This window comes from Tympanuchus pallidicinctus, unplaced genomic scaffold (assembly GCF_026119805.1).
Source record: "Tympanuchus pallidicinctus isolate F22 unplaced genomic scaffold, pur_lepc_1.0 scaffold15, whole genome shotgun sequence".
In the NCBI taxonomy this organism is placed as follows: domain Eukaryota; kingdom Metazoa; phylum Chordata; class Aves; order Galliformes; family Phasianidae; genus Tympanuchus; species Tympanuchus pallidicinctus.
The window spans coordinates 27,446,689-27,464,732 of NW_026294669.1; the positions used below are offsets into that span (position 1 = coordinate 27,446,689).

Here is an 18,044-nt window from a genome sequence, read left to right on the forward strand (position 1 = left end):
AAAGGGTTGTGCTCATCTACAAAGTTGAGGAATACTGTGCTGTCTTTTCTCTTTGTGCAATCATTTCACCTATAAAGTCAGTGCCTTATTTTCTTAGGAAGGACATCTTCAAACAAGAATGATCAATGCTGGACTGAGATATGGATATGAATATCTTGGCAATACACCTAGGCTGGTTATTACTCCACTTACAGACAGGTGCTACAGGTAAAAGCACTTGTTACTAAATGTTCTGTGCTTGCAAGAATCTACTTAGTTGAGATATTTTAGTCCTAATTTGGGTGACTCCAGGATTATATGTTTGATGTTCTAATAGGCATAATTAGAAGTGTTTTAACTGATTACAATTCATCCTGTATGAATACTTTGATTTAAATTTCTAATAAATGCAATCTTCTGTAACACTGTGGTTAGTGATAAATGGATAGCAAGCTACAGGGTTTTTTTTTGTTTGTTTGTTTTTTTTTTTTTTTTTTAAACTTTTAGTAAACTTAAAGCATCTCTATGTATTTGTGGACTGCAGTTAGCAGGAGCACACAAACTGTACAACCTGAGGGAAATTTAGACATTAAGCAAGTTTTAAGAGTTCCTGGGAGAAGTTGGAGTAGCTAGAAAAATAGCATGAAATTATTACAATTTTTTTTTTTTTCCTTCTATTTTGTTTTCAGAACCCTATTTGGTGCTCTACATCTACATCTCGGAGGTGCTCCTGAAGGTCCTGCAGGAACTGGAAAAACAGAAACAACAAAAGATTTAGCCAAGGCTGTAGCTAAGCAGTGTGTGGTTTTTAATTGTTCCGATGGATTGGATTACATCGCGTTGGGAAAATTCTTTAAGGTTTGGAAAAGTCTTGAGGGTCCTATTTTAAATTATGTGAAAATATTTTATTTGCTTTTGTAATTGAAATGTAATTTCTTCCACTTCTAGGCTGCTAAATAATGCTAGTATTGTGCATGCAGGTCTGTCTCCTCCTAAGAATCCACCTGAAATATCAAAGTGTTTTCTCTGCTTTAGAAATGAAACATACCATAACGATTTTATTTGTTCAATATAGATGCCATTTAGATTAACACGTTTTTAGTAGCTGATTGCAAATTTAGTTTGGTTTGGGATTTAATTTAAACTCTAAATAAACTAGTAAGAACCATTGTATTAAATCAAGCATATTTATGTTGCTATTGGCCTGAGTAGACAGCTCTGTATTATGAAAATATATTCTAAATGGTATCTGTGCCATTCCAAACAGTATCCTATTCCTCACTGGAATGGTACAAAAATAGAGCATTTCTGCTTTTCTCTCTGGCATTATTCTTCCCATTTGTGTTAAGTGACAGAACCGCACGGCATGGCTTCAAGATTTGACATGAGAGAAATTCAAACAAATAAGCAAAGGAATTTTTTTTTTTACCTGTAAAGCAATTAAAGCAAAATTCTGTGTTTGTAATAGGAATTTGTAGAACTACTATTACCAAATCACAAGATTCTGTCTAGACACAATATGCACGGCAGAGATGGTACAGTGGCATTTAGGGAACATATAGAAAAAAGAACTATAAATTAATGAGAACTGTAGGAAAAGAGAATTGCTCTTTGGTTATAGCTTGGGTAACCTGTAGTGCTGTAGTTGGTTGTTAGAAGACAGTCATTTTTGTTCATGCTGTAAACAAAATGGTTAATTTTAGCCCTGCAGAATTCCTTACGTTGCCTGTTGTCGTTGTGACCCCCATCAGGTATAGACATGAACAAAAAAGAATGAGTAGGTTTTTTGGAGGCCTGTTTAGAGGTGAAAATTTCCCCCTTGTCCAGTTCCAAAATGCTGACATTGAAGGTAAACCATGCAAGGTGTATGTATTTGGTAGCACTTTGCCTATGAGTGAAGAAACAGGATTTCAGTTTACATGGTACAGGTTCTGTGTCTTTTTCCCTAAGCAAACTTTTTAAATTTCTGTAATTCTTTTTGGTGATTTCTGCTATTTGGAGTGAGTTTGAGTAGACTTAGTGCCCTAAATCATGGATATAAGTGCTGTCTTTGCGCAGTAAAACTTTTTCTCGTTTTACTGAATTGTTTTGGTCAGCATTCATATGTTCAAAATAAATGGGCACCAATCAATTAATCTGATGCCTGTCTCTTCTAGGGTTTGTTATCTTGTGGAGCATGGGCTTGCTTTGATGAATTCAACAGAATTGATTTGGAAGTGCTTTCTGTGGTTGCTCAGCAGATTTTTACTATCCAAAGAGGTAAACTGTTACTTTAACTATAACTTTGTTTTATGTATGACAAAGACTAGAGATGGAGGAAAAAAAAAGTCTAACAATGACAGAAGTGTGTTTTTGTTTCTTTTTTTTTTCCTTTACAGGCATTAATTCAGGATCTGACATATTAGTATTCGAAGGAACTGAATTGAAACTTAACCCTACATGTGCTGTCTTCATTACCATGAATCCTGGCTATGCTGGGCGTTCAGAGCTCCCTGACAATCTTAAGGTATTGTAACATTTGGCATTTTAATCTTTTTAATAGTTAACACAGAAATTGAAAAAAAAAAAAAAAAGCTTTTTGCCAAATAAAAAAATGAAGAATATTTAATATCAGTCACCTTCAAGTCTTTTAAACTGTTTGTTTATATTACACTAGCGTAAAAATAATCTCTGAAAAAGAAATTAATAAAGAAAATTAGATTTAACAATAGAAATAAGCTCAATTTAAATATGTTGGGGAATTGTTGAGTGGTTTAAGGCCTATCAGAATGTCAGAATAATAATAAAAAAAAACTGATAAAAACAAACAAACAACAAAAGCTTAATGTGCCTTTACTACGTGCCTGAAAGTTTTGAAAATAAAAGGAACACTTCACAGTTTATAAAAAGTGTTTTGTTAATGCTCAATCTAAAATTGATCTTCGACTAATTTCTTTTTACTTTTGACCAACAATCAAGGTAACATCTGATGGGACTTGCAGTGTTTTCCATATTAGGGATTTCTGTCTTCTATAAGTTCATTATTGAGTGATTGTTTCAAGAGTGCTGCATCCTTTCTTACCCCTTAAATACAGTTGTCATACGTCCATAGCAAGAAAATAAATCTGAGCACAGATATTGATAAATTGATAATGTATAAATAATGTGTGAATATTTCTCAGAACTGTTTGGCAAGTTTACTCATTAACCCATATCTTGAATAGAAGGTTCAAAAACATTAATTCTGTAAATGAAAAAGGATAATTTGGAAAACTTTTCGATGAATTATGAAAAGCAACAAAACTTTGATCTGTTTGAAACTATTCTGATACTTGTTCGGTTAAAATATGGTAAAATTGACGCACTGGCTACAGCTAAACAATGCTAGTAGATGAGTCTGAGGGCAGCACCTTATTTATAGTACCTGAATTGCACTCCCTATTCCTTCTAAAGCTTGTGGCATTTTGTGTTGCAATTTTGTTGTTGTTGTTAATCTTGAATGAAGAAAAACTATAAGCATGAATAGTCATAATTGTAAAGTGTTGCTGAATAGTTAGGGAAAACTGTTAACATATTACAGTGTAGACATAATAATAATGGTAGCTGACTTCAATTGGCTCCTGCTTTATTAAGGAAATAATGGAAACGTATTTTAGGTAATTGCAGAAAAAGTTGTATACAATAATGTGTAATTTTTCCTGTTGTGATTTTTTTCATTCATGTATTTAATAGGCTCTCTTTAGAACGGTAGCTATGATGGTTCCTGATTATGCCATGATTGCAGAGATAGTTCTGTATTCTTGTGGTTTTGTTTCTGCACGACCTCTATCTGTAAAAATTGTGGCTACGTACCGTCTGTGTTCTGAGCAGTTGTCATCCCAGCACCATTATGATTATGGAATGAGAGCTGTGAAGTCAGTACTTACTGCTGCTGGCAACCTGAAGGTAAATGATTTCTTAGATTTTTTTTGTTTCCCAGAAACTTACTCAGTAGTGTAGCTCTTTCATGATAAAAGATACACAATTCTGTATAATGGCAAGTACACACTCAGTGATGAACACTAAAATGAAAAGGGTGTATTTTAGGCTGCAAACCAGGAGAATTCAAGAAGTTCATGGTCTGATCACTAGCTTAATGGGTTGGCAAGCCCATTAAGTGTGTTGGTTATCTTTCAAGAATTCTAGTTCAGTGCAGATTTAGTGAATTGTGTTTGGCATGTTGGCCTCTGTTCTGCGTTATTTTCTTTACACCCTTAGATGCTTTTGCCATAATATGTTAACACCTTCCAATAGCTCACTGGATAGTCTGCCAAGCGTGACTCCAGCTTCTCTCTACTTCTTAAGAAAAACTGTTTAGGATACAGTATTTTATTTTGATGTGTGTTATGAACGAATGACATCAAAGGCCTCCTTCTCCCCACCTCCCAAAGAAAGATAAACCAACAAAAGAAACAGCTCACTACCAGCAAAACAAACTGAAGCAAAAAAGTAAACAAGCTGTTTATCATGGCCAAAAGATGTGTATGTCCTGTTGGTGAACATATCTCTATGCAGGCTTTTAGACCTTCCATTTTGAAAGCAAAAGGTTTACTCAGAACAGGGAAAATTTGTTCTTTTTATGAAGGAAATAAACACATATTAAAAAGCAACAATTTAATTTAGGAAAAAGTACAGTTTGTAATAATACTGTAACTGGGCGTAAAATAAAGTTTACTTGGCTTGAATATAGAAAGCTACTGTCATCTCTCTGATATCAAAGTATAAACGTACACCCAGAATTGTTTGTGGACCTGAACTTGCCAAAAATAATTGCACAGATGCACAACAGAAGCTGTTTGGTCAAATACGGGTTTAACATTGGCTTTTCAAACTAATAACGTAAAGCTGTTTAATCTTTTTTTAGCTGAAATATCCATCGGAAGATGAAGAAATTCTGCTGCTTAGATCCATTACGGATGTTAACCTGCCGAAATTCTTGTCTCACGATTTACCACTTTTTGAGGTAAAAAAAAAAAAAAAAAAACCAACAAAAAAGTATTTTCACTAATGTTGAAAAAAACTTGTTAAAAATGCTAATATTATATAGCAGATTTATCAGAGTAGTAGTCCAAATACTTCAGTTTAGCCCCTAATTATTTTTAAACAGTCTTAGCTGTTCCTTCATAGCAAATACACTGACCATATGGGTCAACTGTTTATATTTCTGTTAACTAGCCTTTGGTTATTGAGAGAGAAGGGAAAAAGCTTTTTCTGCTTTCTAAAAGCAAGTTTTGTAAAGTACTTTGATAAAAGCTGATCAATTAGGTAATTAATCCTTTAATCTATATTCACATAAACATGAAAAAGGCTCATGAAATAAATATCAGTAATAAATTAAGAAGTTTTGGCTCAGACCAGGTTATATGACATTCATAATTATTTTATTTTTATCTAAATAGATATTAGTTTGCCTAAATTTTAAAGGACAAATCATTGATTGCATGAGTTTCAAACCTAATGACAGTAGAAATAAGTATGCTTTTCAATTAATCGTTTGAATAGGGTATTACCTCTGATTTGTTTCCTGGTGTGAAGCTGCCAAAACCAGACTACAATGACCTGTTGGAAGCCATCAAAACAAACTGTGTTGCTATGAATTTGCAAATGACTGATGTATTTACTATGAAGATCCTGCAGATATATGAGATGATGATCGTGCGTCATGGCTTTATGATAGTTGGAGAGCCTTTTGGTGGAAAAACTTGTGCGTATCGAGTTCTGGCAGGAGCACTGGGGGACATATGCGAGAAGGTATCTAGACACTTTTTATAAATATTTCTTGTGAAATCTGTTTTGAAACAAATTTAAAAAAAAAATAAAATTGTGTTTGTACAAAATACAGAATTTACCCCAAGGGTATTTAGGCAAGCGTAAGGGAAAACTGAGAAGAATTTGATTGAGAAGCTGTCCTTTCAGACTTAAGGAAGGTTCATTCCTGAAGTGGTTTTTACTCACCTAATCTCTGATTTGTGCAATATTACATCTCATCTTTAGTCACAAGGAGACAAGAAAAGAATCAGTTGAAGTTAATGAAAAATAAAATTGATATCTTTGACTGGTGTAAGTAAAAACAAAACACAGCCAAACCAAAATAACCCTGTTTGTAGTGGTGTTTTGATGTCAATCTCAGAAATTTACCCAAATGGTCATACTTATTCCTTTGCAAAACATGGGATAAATGAAACAAAGACAGGACTTGACCCGTTTTCATCCACGCAAATGTAAGTACAGTTCTTTGGTATCTTAACTGACTGCCTAATGTCCAATTCACTAACATTTAAATTAAGTAAAATCCATTTTTATATATCAAGCCACTATTCGGTATTTAAATTATACTTCCAGCTGCATGCGATAAAGTTGGGAGATTTGTCTTTATGCACTTGTATTCCATCTTTGAAATGTAATATTTATGATATCTTTCCTTCTGTAACCTGATATAAGTTTTATGAAGATTTAATAGATATGTAAAATTCAAAATAAACCATACGATATAACTAATATTTAATGTTAACACTTTTGTACCTATAGGGGCTGATGGAAGAAAACAAAGTTCAGATCACAGTTTTAAATCCCAAATCCATAACAATGGGTCAGCTATATGGACAGTTTGATCCAGTTTCACATGAATGGTCAGATGGCATCCTAGCTGTAAGTTTCAGAGCGTTTGCTTCTTCTCAGGTAAGCACGAACAGAATTAAAGTATTATTGGAAACAACCTTTCAATACATGCATTTCTATGGTGTGTTCACAACAATTGTAGGATTAATAAGCTTCAATATCTGAATGCAGAGACTACGGATTGTTTTAGTTCTGCTTTGCTCCATGCAAGTGACTTTCTGGGTGCTGGTAAATTGAGATTTGTGTTTCAGGAGTCCTTATGTAAAAACAAATTTTGTTATTCTTTGCATCTATTAGAGATAAATGAATATTTAATCCTTATGCTACATTGTCCTTCCTTATTTTGTCTTGTTTGGAATAAAATCTCCAAAATTTATGTATATGGTAATTTTGATGTTAGTTTTGGTGTTAATTTTGGATGAAACTGATTCCTTAGCGTGGCTTATGTCTGAACTTGCATTAAAGTCCATTGAAACATTTTGACTGAGTATAATAAAAGAAGACTGAAGGAGAAGGGGCTGTTCAACCTGGAAAAGAGAAGGCTCCAGGGAGACGTGAGAGTGGCCTTCCAGAATCCGAAGGGGGGGCTTTAAGAAGGAAGGTGACAGACTCTTTAGCAGGGTCTGTTGAGACAATATATGGAGTAATGATCTGAAACTAAAAGCAGGGGAGATTTAGATGGGATATAAGGAAGAAGGTTTTTACAATAAGGGTGGTGAGAACTGATAATTACTTCAGTTTTTGCTTGTAATTGTAGCATCTGACATTTAACCAGGAGAGGTGTGGTCAGCAGGGACAGGGAGGTCCCTCTCTACTCGGCTCTTGTGAGGCCCCATCTTGAGTACTGTGTCCAGGTGTGGAGCCCTCAGTACAAGAAAGACATTGAGATTTTGGAAAGGGTCCAGAGGAGGGCGACTAAGATGATCAGGGGGCTGGAGCACCTCCCCTATGAGGACAGGCTGAGGGAGTTGGGCTTGTTCAGCCTGGAGAAGAGAAGGCTGCGGGGTGACCTCATTGCAGCCTATCAATACCTGAAGGGAACCTACACTCAGGAGGGGAGTAAACTCTTCAAAAGGGCTGACAACAGCAGGACTAGGGGAAATGGATCCAAGTTGAAGGAGGGAAGATTGAGGTTGGATGTTAGGGGGAAGTTCTTTACAAGGAGAGTGGTTAGGCCCTGGAACGGGCTGCCCAGGGAGGTTATGGATGCCCCGTCCTTGGACGTGTTCAAGGCCAGGTTGGACGGGGTCCTGGGCAACCTGATCTGAATGTGTGTGTTTGGTGGCCCTGCTAGGCAGGGGGGTTGGAACTACATGATCCTTGAGGTCCCTTCCAACCCGGATGATTCTGTGATTCTGTGATGAACACTATAAATTTCAGTGAGCTAATAGTGTTTTGAATTCAACTGATGTGAAGTTCGCTGTTTCTAATAGAGTTTACAGAACTGCAAAAGCTATTTGTATTTTGTTGCACAAGAAGTACTACAAATGCCTTTAATTACCTGCTAGCATACCATATTCCTTAAGTTAGGCCTGTTGAATTTTATGGTAAATGCGGAGTAGGTATTACTGATGGTTTGTATTTGTTGTATTAACAATTTAATTTTGTCATAACTATTCAAATGTGTTGTAGTTTAACTGAAGCAATATACTGCTTTAAAAGTATAACTGAAAGTTTTTAGTAAAAAGTATTAACCCTCAGTAGCTGTCTACAGTATATGCTTCAAAGTAATGCGCCTAAATTGTGAGTGTAGATTACACATTTGATGTCAGAAACTTTATAATACGGCTTTGTACATACAATGTTTTGTTGTTTTTTTTTTGTAGAAAAAAATTTAGCGCTAAAATATTTCAGTGAACATAATAAAAAAAAAATAATCTGTTTTTTGTTTTGTTTTGTTTTCTTTTAACCAGACCCCAGATAGGAAATGGCTAATTTTTGATGGACCAGTGGATGCAGTATGGATTGAGAATATGAATACTGTGCTTGACGATAATAAAAAGTTGTGCCTTATGAGTGGAGAGATCATCACAATGTCACAGCAAATGAGCCTTATTTTTGAACCAATGGATTTAGAAGTTGCTTCTCCTGCTACTGTAAGCACCTGTATTTCGATTTCTGATTGCAATTATTTTTCGTTACGGAGGATAAAGTGAAAATCTCTCTTTTTTTAAAAAATTAAATATACCTGATTGAGAAAAATTATTATTTATTGGATGTTTGTTTAATGTGCAAGACATTACATCTTGGCTTTCTTCTTTAAATTTTTTATAATCTTACAGTATCACGTGAGAGACTATGAGTGTTCTTCCAAGGACCCTATGTAACTATTTGGAGCCTGATCCTTCCAAATGCTAGACAAGAAACAATGATAAACGTGCAGAAATTTAACCTGACAGATTCTAGTAGAATCAATGGTCACTGTGTTTATGGTAGTTGTCAATCTCTGTTACGCCTGTTTTTTCTAATGGTGTTTTGTGAAATGCAAAAGTTTCCTCCTGAATATGAGAATAAGTTCAGGTAATAATATAAAGAGAACAAAATATCTGCATAGTCATACTGAGAAGGAGAGTTTTTACTTCAAACTGATGTAAAATTTAATTAAAAATTAAGTGCTGGACAATCAAGTGGTCAGTTTATTACTTTTTTGACCTTAACTTTGGGAGCTAATTCTGTTGAAGAGGAAAATCTCATTCAGATTATATTTTCCATTTGCTCAAGGATAAAGATTGTTTTGATCTTGACTATACATCTCATGACTAACAGAAACTCACTGTACATTTCTTACATCTTAGAATCCTAGAATTATAGAATCAAAAAGGTTGGAAAAGACCTCCAAGGTCATCCAGTCCAACTGTCCATCTATCACCAACGTTTTCCCCTAAACCACATCCCTCAGTGCAACATCTGCATGTTTCTTGAATGCCTCCAGGGATGGTGACTCCACCACCTCTCTCTGTGTTATCTTCCCATTAACTTCTAATAATCCTGAAAGATGTATATTGCAATGTTTAATGTTACTTTCTTTTAGTGAAGAAAAAACTTCTGAGATTACACAATATAACACGTACCTGTTCATTTACTTCTAGGTTTCAAGGTGTGGTATGATCTATATGGAGCCCCATATGTTAGGCTGGAGACCATTAATGATTTCTTGGCTAAATAAAATGCATTCAGGAATCAGCTCTGCTCATAAAGAATTTATAGTGGGCCTCTTTGATGCGATGGCTCCTCTCTGTCTTGAGTTTATTAGGAAACACACAAAGGTGAGGTGAAGAACTTTTCTGAAAAAAAAAGAGCATATGAACTATTTTTGCTTACTAGGAATAAATCATGTTAGTAGGACAATATCAATTTATTTTTATTTTTCATAAGTGCTGTTAAGATGAGGGCTTTTGAGAAGATGTTCATGGGATTGACCTGCTTCTGAATGTATTTCAGGCAAAAGAACAAAAAAGTGAAAAACAACAAATAAAATAAAAGAAACAAAAAACCCAACTAGTCTAATTTCACTGAGCAAAACATATCTGCAATCAAGAGTATTTCTTCTTTCTTCTCAGGAACTGTCTCCTACTTCAGATACAAACTTAATTCAGTCGCTAATGAATCTGATGGACTGCATGATGGATGAATTTGCAGATGAAGCCAAAGTTAAAGCTATGAATGACCATGACATTTTTTCTTGGCTTGAGGTGGGAAGCATGTTCAAAGTAAAGAATCGGCACCTTCAATTTGGGACTTATTAGGATGGATGTCACGGGCAATAATACCTCTATTCAATCATTCTAATGGGCATTTTGTAAAGTCCAATTAGGAAAAAAGTGTTACCTGCGTAATACATGTGTCTGTACAGGGTTAATAAGGATATCACTTTAAAGGGTAGTCCTTTGAGTAATGGAAGTATAATCTCTGTTGTTTTGGAATAGAAGTCTCTTTATGCTCGAGTTGTCTCAAAATGAGGGCTTTGCACTGAGTAGGTCAGGGATTTTGCTGCACAGAAAAGGAGATCAGGTACTGATAATCAGCATAAATGGTGTTCCGTTTTACTGGAAGCATGGTCCCGAGCTTTATACATAAAATTAAGTTGGTCAAGCATACTGTTGTGATCTCATGCAAAAATGTTTTTGGCTTAGCGAATAAGACATTTGTAATTTACAGGTACTGAATTTGTTTCTTCTCCGACTGTAGGGTATTTTTTTATTTTCACTGACATGGTCTGTAGGAGCTAGCTGTAAAGAGGACGACCGTATGAAGTTTGACAAAATTGTTCGAGAAATGCTTGAAGGACCAATTAGTGAGGAGACAAGGGAGCAATATAAATTGTTGAGTGGTATTGATCAACGCGCTTCAAAGGCGTTCACAGTCCCATTTCCAACAGAAGGAACCATTTATGATTATCGGTTTGTCAAAAAGGTGAGGTTTGCTAAAGAAGATGTAGCGCCTCAAAGTTTACACTGTCAAGTAATTTTTGGTGAATATTGGAACGTGTGTATTGTTGTTGTATTTTGTTGTTGTTGCTTTCCTGTATGTTTCTGTCACAGCATAGGCAGGATGCTCTTCCTTATAAGCCAGTGTAATACCCAGTGTTCTGTCTGGGGCTTAGAGTATCAAGGCTTGTCTTTTCAGCTACCGTAGTAATTGCTTGTTGTAGAGAAGTAGTTAGCAGAAAATCTACTACTGTGCCTTCTCATTTGTCCCTTTTCCTTGAGATTAAGATGTGAATCTTTGATGTGCCTCTTCCAGATGAGAAGAAAACTGCATAAGCTTTATCTAGCATGCTCCAGAAACTCCAAAATAAAATAAATGACCTATTTGGAGCTTGTCAGTCCTGTAAATTCCTGTTGCTGTACAATGAGAATTACGATGAGAAATGTCTAGATTTTAGATTGTGTATGATACTTGCATGTTGCTGAAGGAAGTGAGATTTCTATCAGCTGTGAAAGCTTTATGTCTTCCGATAATAATCTATAAAAACATGTTCTTCGTTACTTAAGGAGAGAGCAGTCTTTAGGAATTTCATGCAACTTTCATCTCAAGATTGATATTTTGGGCGGTAGGAGAGAAAATAAAATGTTTTTTTAGAGCTATTTACAATTATATTATCTCCTTACATTAATTTTCTTAATTTTTTTGGCATATTTTAAAGACTTGTAGTAGAGTGACCTAAAGGAAGAAGCCTTGCTGTGGCACTTCAGCACCAAAATTGGTTTGTCCACAAATTGCATAGTTTTGAGTTGTTTGTAATGAGTAAGATGTCTGTCAAAGTAACAACTCTGATTTTTTTAATTTCTGTGATTGAATTATGCAGTAATTTCTTTTATGTACAGATTTATTTATTGTTTATAGTTATATGTATTCTTTTCCGTTATATACGTAATATGTGTATTGATACAAAAGTTAAGGTAAAAAAAAGTTGTCTTTCAGTCATAAATTCAGTAATTCAGTAATTGCTGAATCACTTGAGGCACTGGCACAATGTTTCTGTGTAAGTAGTCAGAACTGACAGCAAAGCTCTGTATCCTAGTTAAAGAAAACTATTTATATTGTGTGCGCACACACACATTTATAGTACTGAAACCTGTGAAATTATTTTAAATGTTTTTTTTTAAAATTAGCTGATAACTCTGTCCGTTAATTCACAGAACTTTGATATTTCTATTTGCATTAGTTTTATTCTGCTTCTTCCTCTCTGTTATTAATATTTGACTTTCACATATATTAAAATAGGGAGCAGGGATTTGGGAACCTTGGGTGGAAACGCTCAAGTCAGCTCCTCCTATACCTCAGGATGTGACATTTAATGAAATAATAGTGCCAACTCAGGATACGGTTCGATATATGTCTCTGATGGAGTTGTTGACAGTGCATCAAAAGCCTTCTATGTTTGTGGGGCCGACAGGAACTGGAAAAAGTACCTATATCACTGTAAGTATTTCTAAAACAGATGTTAGAGATCGTTGAAAGGGGTTAAATGAGGAGTGAGTTGATGATATTATATATATAAAGAAAATGAGACATGAATGTTGTAGATATTATGAAAGTAAATTATGTGCAACCACAAAAGCAGTTACGTAGGTGTGTTACTTTTTTCTTATTTATCTTTATTTTTCTTCACACTTAAAGACTAGATTCTTATGGAGCCATCAAATATCCGTTGAAAAAAGCCACTAATACCATGTAAATGAGATTCTTCAATTTGATTCCTGTCCTGATTTACTTTATGTTGTCATTTTTCACCACGCATAGTTGGCACGGTCCAGAGAGACACTGATGTACAAAAGACTATCCACTAATTCATCCAGTCAAAACAAAACAGAAAAAGAAATATTTATGTTCTAGAGTTAGAACATAGAACATAGAGTTAGAAGCAGCAAAACTGTGCGCTGCTGCTATTGTGGAAAAGTTTAGGAGATAATAACCTCTGTTCACATTCCAGTGGCGATTCCACGGATTGATAAACAGTGGAGAACAAGAATTTTGTCACTGAAAGTAATCTGAAGGCAAAAAATTATGATCAGTATTAATATAGAATTCTTTATAGAGACAGACCGTGGTGGGAAGGAAATCAGCTTGTCAAAATTGTCCCAGCCAGTTTTCTTGAAAAAATCGCTTGGCTGTATCTGTTCATTGCAATAAAATACGTTAAAAAGTGAAAATTAAGAAAGCAAAATAATTGTGTTCTTTTTATAGAATGCCAAATATTCTTTATATCCTTGTCCATAAGAGAAAATGAAAAAGAAATGCAGATAATGCTGACTGAAGTTTTTGGTTGTATGCAATTTCTGCTATTTCTGAAACAAAATGTTTTTGGCAAAATGTTAATACTTGTTCTAGCTTCACAATTTTTAAGCTAAAGAAAAAAGGAAAAGGATAGCTTTTTTCAAAATATTTTAATAACAGTATGTATGACATGGTTAAGAATTCTGATGTATGACTTTAAGAAGTTTAGATAACTTAATCTTCAGATAGATCAGACAGGTACTGTGGGTTACTGATGCTATCCATCTTTCTGGGAGACTATCAAAGCCTAGTAAGTAATGGAACTGTAGCAATATAATGGTCCTGCTGTTGGTGAAATTAGGGAAATTTCTGAATCAGCTTTTCTCATTTTCCATCTAGATCCATGATAGAGTAATACTTTATATTTAAGGAAAAAAGCTTTTAACTCTTTGGAGATTAAACAAAGTCATTATTGCATTTTTAACTGAGATTCTCTAAATAATTACTAAGAGAGAAGCCATTCTTCCATTGTGTCTTTTTGTATAGAGTTTTGCTTTTGTTTATTCATGCCCTCAGCACAAAACCTGTGTACAATCATTTTGCAGAGGGCGAGTCTTGAAAATTATGTAAGCAGATAAATAAGTTAAGTCTCATGTTTTTAAGCTGTTATTTTCTCTTCCTTTTCTATCATTAAATTAAGCGTAGTAAATTAAGTTACCAAGTAAGGATTATGTAACCTACCTCAATTTTTAAGTTACTATTCTGAAATAATAATAATAATTAAAAAAAACAATAAATCACAAGGCATTCATTTGTAATGAAGAATATGGTAAGTTTTTGGTGCCCAGTTAACTTTGAGAGTGGTACTTAAAAATGCGGTACTGCTTGGGAGTTCAGTATTGATAAAAAGAGTGAAAGAAGTGTTATCATTGAGTTACATTTCTCTCCAGTTTTTGTATATTGTCACTGTTATATTTTCATTGTCTTAATTGAGAAGTAGAAAGTGAATGTTATTTCTGCTACAAAGATTGTGAGGTCTAAAAGCTCCAACTCCAATTAATTTATATGCAGTATTGCTCTGTAGCCATGTCTGAAAGGATGACTTCGAACCCTGTGATTTTACCTATCTGTGGGTAAGAAATGAGTCCCATTCAGTCTTACTTAAAAGGATGACTTTGATCCATATTTCCTGCAGAGATTGCATTTAAACTAATAAAGAAGAGGCTTTGGAGAGTAGCTAACATTATAAAATAAGATCAATCTTGACCATAAAACTTACTTTTACATTTTTTTCCTATGCCCTTTGAAGGCAATATTCCTGGGTACTCTTTAAAGCTAAGCAAAACTGTTTTGACCTGTGGCTGCTTTTCTTGGTTTGGTACAGGCTTTACAAATCAACTCCTAATAATACGATGAAATGTTTTGCTTGTACAAATACTAACATACTGAATTTGTGTAATATACTGTTTTGATTGTTTGGGTTTTTTTAGAATCCATGAAAATATTTGTAAAGCAAAGTAGAAATTTTTCTTTGACAAATAAAGGTTCACTATTATTTTAAATACTGGTTTATCTGATGAAATACAATTGAAGTGTTATCTTAGATATACATTACTTCTTTTTCGTTGTGAATTAAATAAAAACGGTACAAATTGTTTAATTGCTATTTGCTAGATTGCTTTTAAGTTTGTCTATATATGTATTTTAACTTTCTGCTCAATTCTTCCAGAATTTCCTTTTAAATAATTTGAATAAAGAAGTCTATAAGCCACTGCTCATTAACTTTTCAGCACAAACTACGGCGGCTCAGACTCAGAATATTATCATGTCAAAGCTGGATAAAAGGAGAAAAGGAATTTTTGGGCCTCCTCTAGGGAAGAGAATGGTAATTGATATCTTTTTGTACGCAGGTGTTTAAATGAAAATGAATATATAATGTGTTATTTTTGTAACTGATTGCACCCGATTTCAAGAAAGGCAGATAAATCCCCAGTTCTAATTTTTCTCATTTATTTGCACAAGTTTCCAATCTTATTTCTCTCTTTCACTAGTAATATGCATCTCATTTTAATCAACTGAAAAGATGATACAATACAGATATATGATATGAACAACAGTGATCAGCGTATCGTACTTCCCCCTCAGTGTTTTGTGATTCTGTGCTTTAGATAAGAGTTCTGTACGGGTGAGGTGCTGCTGACAGCACGTAACTCTTGAGTGTTGCTGTTTCTGAGTTTTATATAAACCAAACAGTGGAATTACCAAGGGTTTGTCATTGGTTGTAGGTCTAGATTTTATGTCATGGGAAGAAGAAGCTTGTTCATCCTCGTTGCTCATTTGTGTGGGCATCTGCGAAGAGATACTCAGACAGAGCTCTGGAGTAAAAAAAAATGGATTCAGAAACCCAGATAGGTTTCCGTTCAAAGCCATCTCAGTTTGTTGCTCAAATTACAATTCTAAATAAGGAAAAGAGAAGAAAGAGGAATGAATGGCATAAATGTGTTTCTAGAACTTGCATTATTTGAATTAGGTTAACTGTGTGAAGTTGTTTCCAGCGGCATATGCTTTAGGAATAGCAGTGCCAAAAATGATATAAAGCTTAATAGACTTGATAGTCTTAAGTGAAGTTTGAAGCTTTCCTGGCTCTTCTTGCCTCTGGAGTTTTTATGGGAAAAGGCATGTCAGTGGTGCAGAAGGATTAAGTAGCAAGTACTATTTTGCACTCTTATTAAATGCTCTCAGGTACAAGAAAAGAAATGCAGATTTTCTGTCTTCCGTACATTTTGGAATGGCTTTAGAATTGCCACAGTTTCTGTTGTAGCTGCTTGTTTTTATTTAACTTGGCAGCAAATCCAGTAAGACCTTTGTGATGATTCTCAGAAGACTGTACTTGTGTACTATTCCAAGTCAGCAAAATCAATAAATACAAAATTCTTTTGTTTTCCTTTTCAGGTTGTATTTGTAGATGATGTTAACATGCCAGCCCGAGAGGTCTATGGTGCTCAACCTCCTGTTGAATTACTACGACAGTGGTTAGATCACTGGAATTGGTATGACCTTAAAGATTGCTCAATGATTAAACTTGTAGATATTCAGATCGTTTGTGCAATGGGACCACCAGGTAAGAGACATATATTATACATTTTTTTCTCTCTTTTCTGGGTTTCCAAATGCTAAATGCTTATTGCTTTAGTTTTGGCCATCGTGGCTATGGATAGGACTCAGGGAATGCTTTCTTTGCAGAAAATATGAACAGCAGTCAAACTAAAGTGGTTGAGGAGCAGCAAATTGACTGCACAAGTCAAACGGGAGGAGATATTTGCTTTGCAGGAAGACAAGAGCGTATCTGAACAGTATTTTTGAAAATGTTTTGGGCTAATGAAGCCTTGTTTGAAACTTTTTAAAGAAAGCACTAAGTGGAGATCTGCAACAGTTAAGCCTTACTTTTCTTGGCAAAAAAATGAAGTAATCGCATGATGTCAGGAGATCATCTTTCCCATAGCCTGTGTACGTGTAGACTATATATACATGTAGTGCGCTTCAACAGTAATGCCTCCTGTTTATTTCTATGGAAATCAAAACAGATACAAAGAGCACTGCAACACTGATATAGGAAATTCTGACGTACAAAACACTGCTGTTCAGTGCAGTTACCACCATTATCTGTGCATTTTTGCCAGAAATCTGCATCAGCAGAGGGGACAGGCTGTCACTGCTGCTGAAATGCACAACCCACCACTTCACTTTGCTCACATCCACTGTTTGGTTACCATAAATGTTCTGTCAGCATCAATGAATGTCAACGGATGCATTCCTTTTTTCTGCATGGAGGAGTTCAGTGACATACCGTTGCTTCATATACTCTTCCACAGCAGATGCTATTGTCAGAGTGCCACTCTGCTGCCATCTGTTGCATGGCAACAACATATAATGGAATATTAGTTGACAGATTCATCCTTTACTCCCATGCTACCAATACATGCCTATGCTGCTATGGGCAAACATAATAAAATGGAAGACATTACTTCCAGAAAAGTCTCTTAGCTGCAGCTCCACATTCCATCAACTCCCTCCACCCTCTTCAGGGTTTTTTACATCATATCATATGGTATGGAATATCCTCTGTCCGTTTTAGGTGAGTTACACTGGTTCTGTCTCTTCCCAACTTCTTGTGTGCCCTTAGTCCCCCTCAATAGGAGGACAATATGAGAAGCTGAGAAACTGAAATGTCCTTGACTCTGTGCAGCACTGGTCAGCAACAGCTAAAACACTGATGTTATCAACACTGTATTTTCTCCTGAAGGCAAAACACAGCATTATACCAGACATTGTGAGGAAAAAAGAGAAAATCAACTTCCAGCTGAAACTAGGGCAGCAGTGTTCAACCACAAAGCACTTTATCTAAATGATTAGTCTGTGGAGCTGAACAGAGGGAAACTGTGAAAGAAAAGCCCAGCTTAATCGCGCATCTTACTTTTTCAAAATTATTTTTTACTTTGGCCGAATTTTGGAGGCACTTTTTCTGTAAAACCTCCTTTTGTTCCTATCTTGAGCTTTTTTGCGTGGAGATGCTTTCTAAATCAAGAACATACATGTAAAGTCTATGATAAAGTCTTTCTTCTTCTACAGAAGTGTGGTTAAAATAAGTTCAAGTCTATCTGTCTATAACTTGACCATTTCAGTCTTTGTTTTGTATACTATTTATTGCA

At 35.0% G+C, this 18,044-nt stretch overlaps 1 protein-coding gene across 5 annotated transcripts in view; it reads left to right on the forward strand.

Moving 5' to 3' along the window:
* The window catches only part of DNAH7 (dynein axonemal heavy chain 7), a 98,956-nt gene that overhangs the window by 37,103 nt on the left and 43,809 nt on the right, over positions 1 to 18,044 (forward strand). For 4 of the 5 annotated variants that reach the window (XM_052675019.1, XM_052675020.1, XM_052675018.1 and 1 more), the window contains 15 exons: positions 98 to 207; positions 669 to 837; positions 2,136 to 2,238; positions 2,358 to 2,485; positions 3,691 to 3,903; positions 4,862 to 4,960; positions 5,500 to 5,748; positions 6,526 to 6,675; positions 8,529 to 8,711; positions 9,705 to 9,881; positions 10,176 to 10,307; positions 10,804 to 11,028; positions 12,343 to 12,540; positions 15,065 to 15,220; positions 16,288 to 16,456. In XM_052675019.1, the coding sequence (XP_052530979.1) occupies positions 98 to 207; positions 669 to 837; positions 2,136 to 2,238; positions 2,358 to 2,485; positions 3,691 to 3,903; positions 4,862 to 4,960; positions 5,500 to 5,748; positions 6,526 to 6,675; positions 8,529 to 8,711; positions 9,705 to 9,881; positions 10,176 to 10,307; positions 10,804 to 11,028; positions 12,343 to 12,540; positions 15,065 to 15,220; positions 16,288 to 16,456 (2,461 nt within the window). The remainder of the gene's footprint in view (positions 1 to 97; positions 208 to 668; positions 838 to 2,135; positions 2,239 to 2,357; positions 2,486 to 3,690; positions 3,904 to 4,861; positions 4,961 to 5,499; positions 5,749 to 6,525; positions 6,676 to 8,528; positions 8,712 to 9,704; positions 9,882 to 10,175; positions 10,308 to 10,803; positions 11,029 to 12,342; positions 12,541 to 15,064; positions 15,221 to 16,287; positions 16,457 to 18,044) is intronic. The other variant, XM_052675022.1, reaches the window with a different exon arrangement.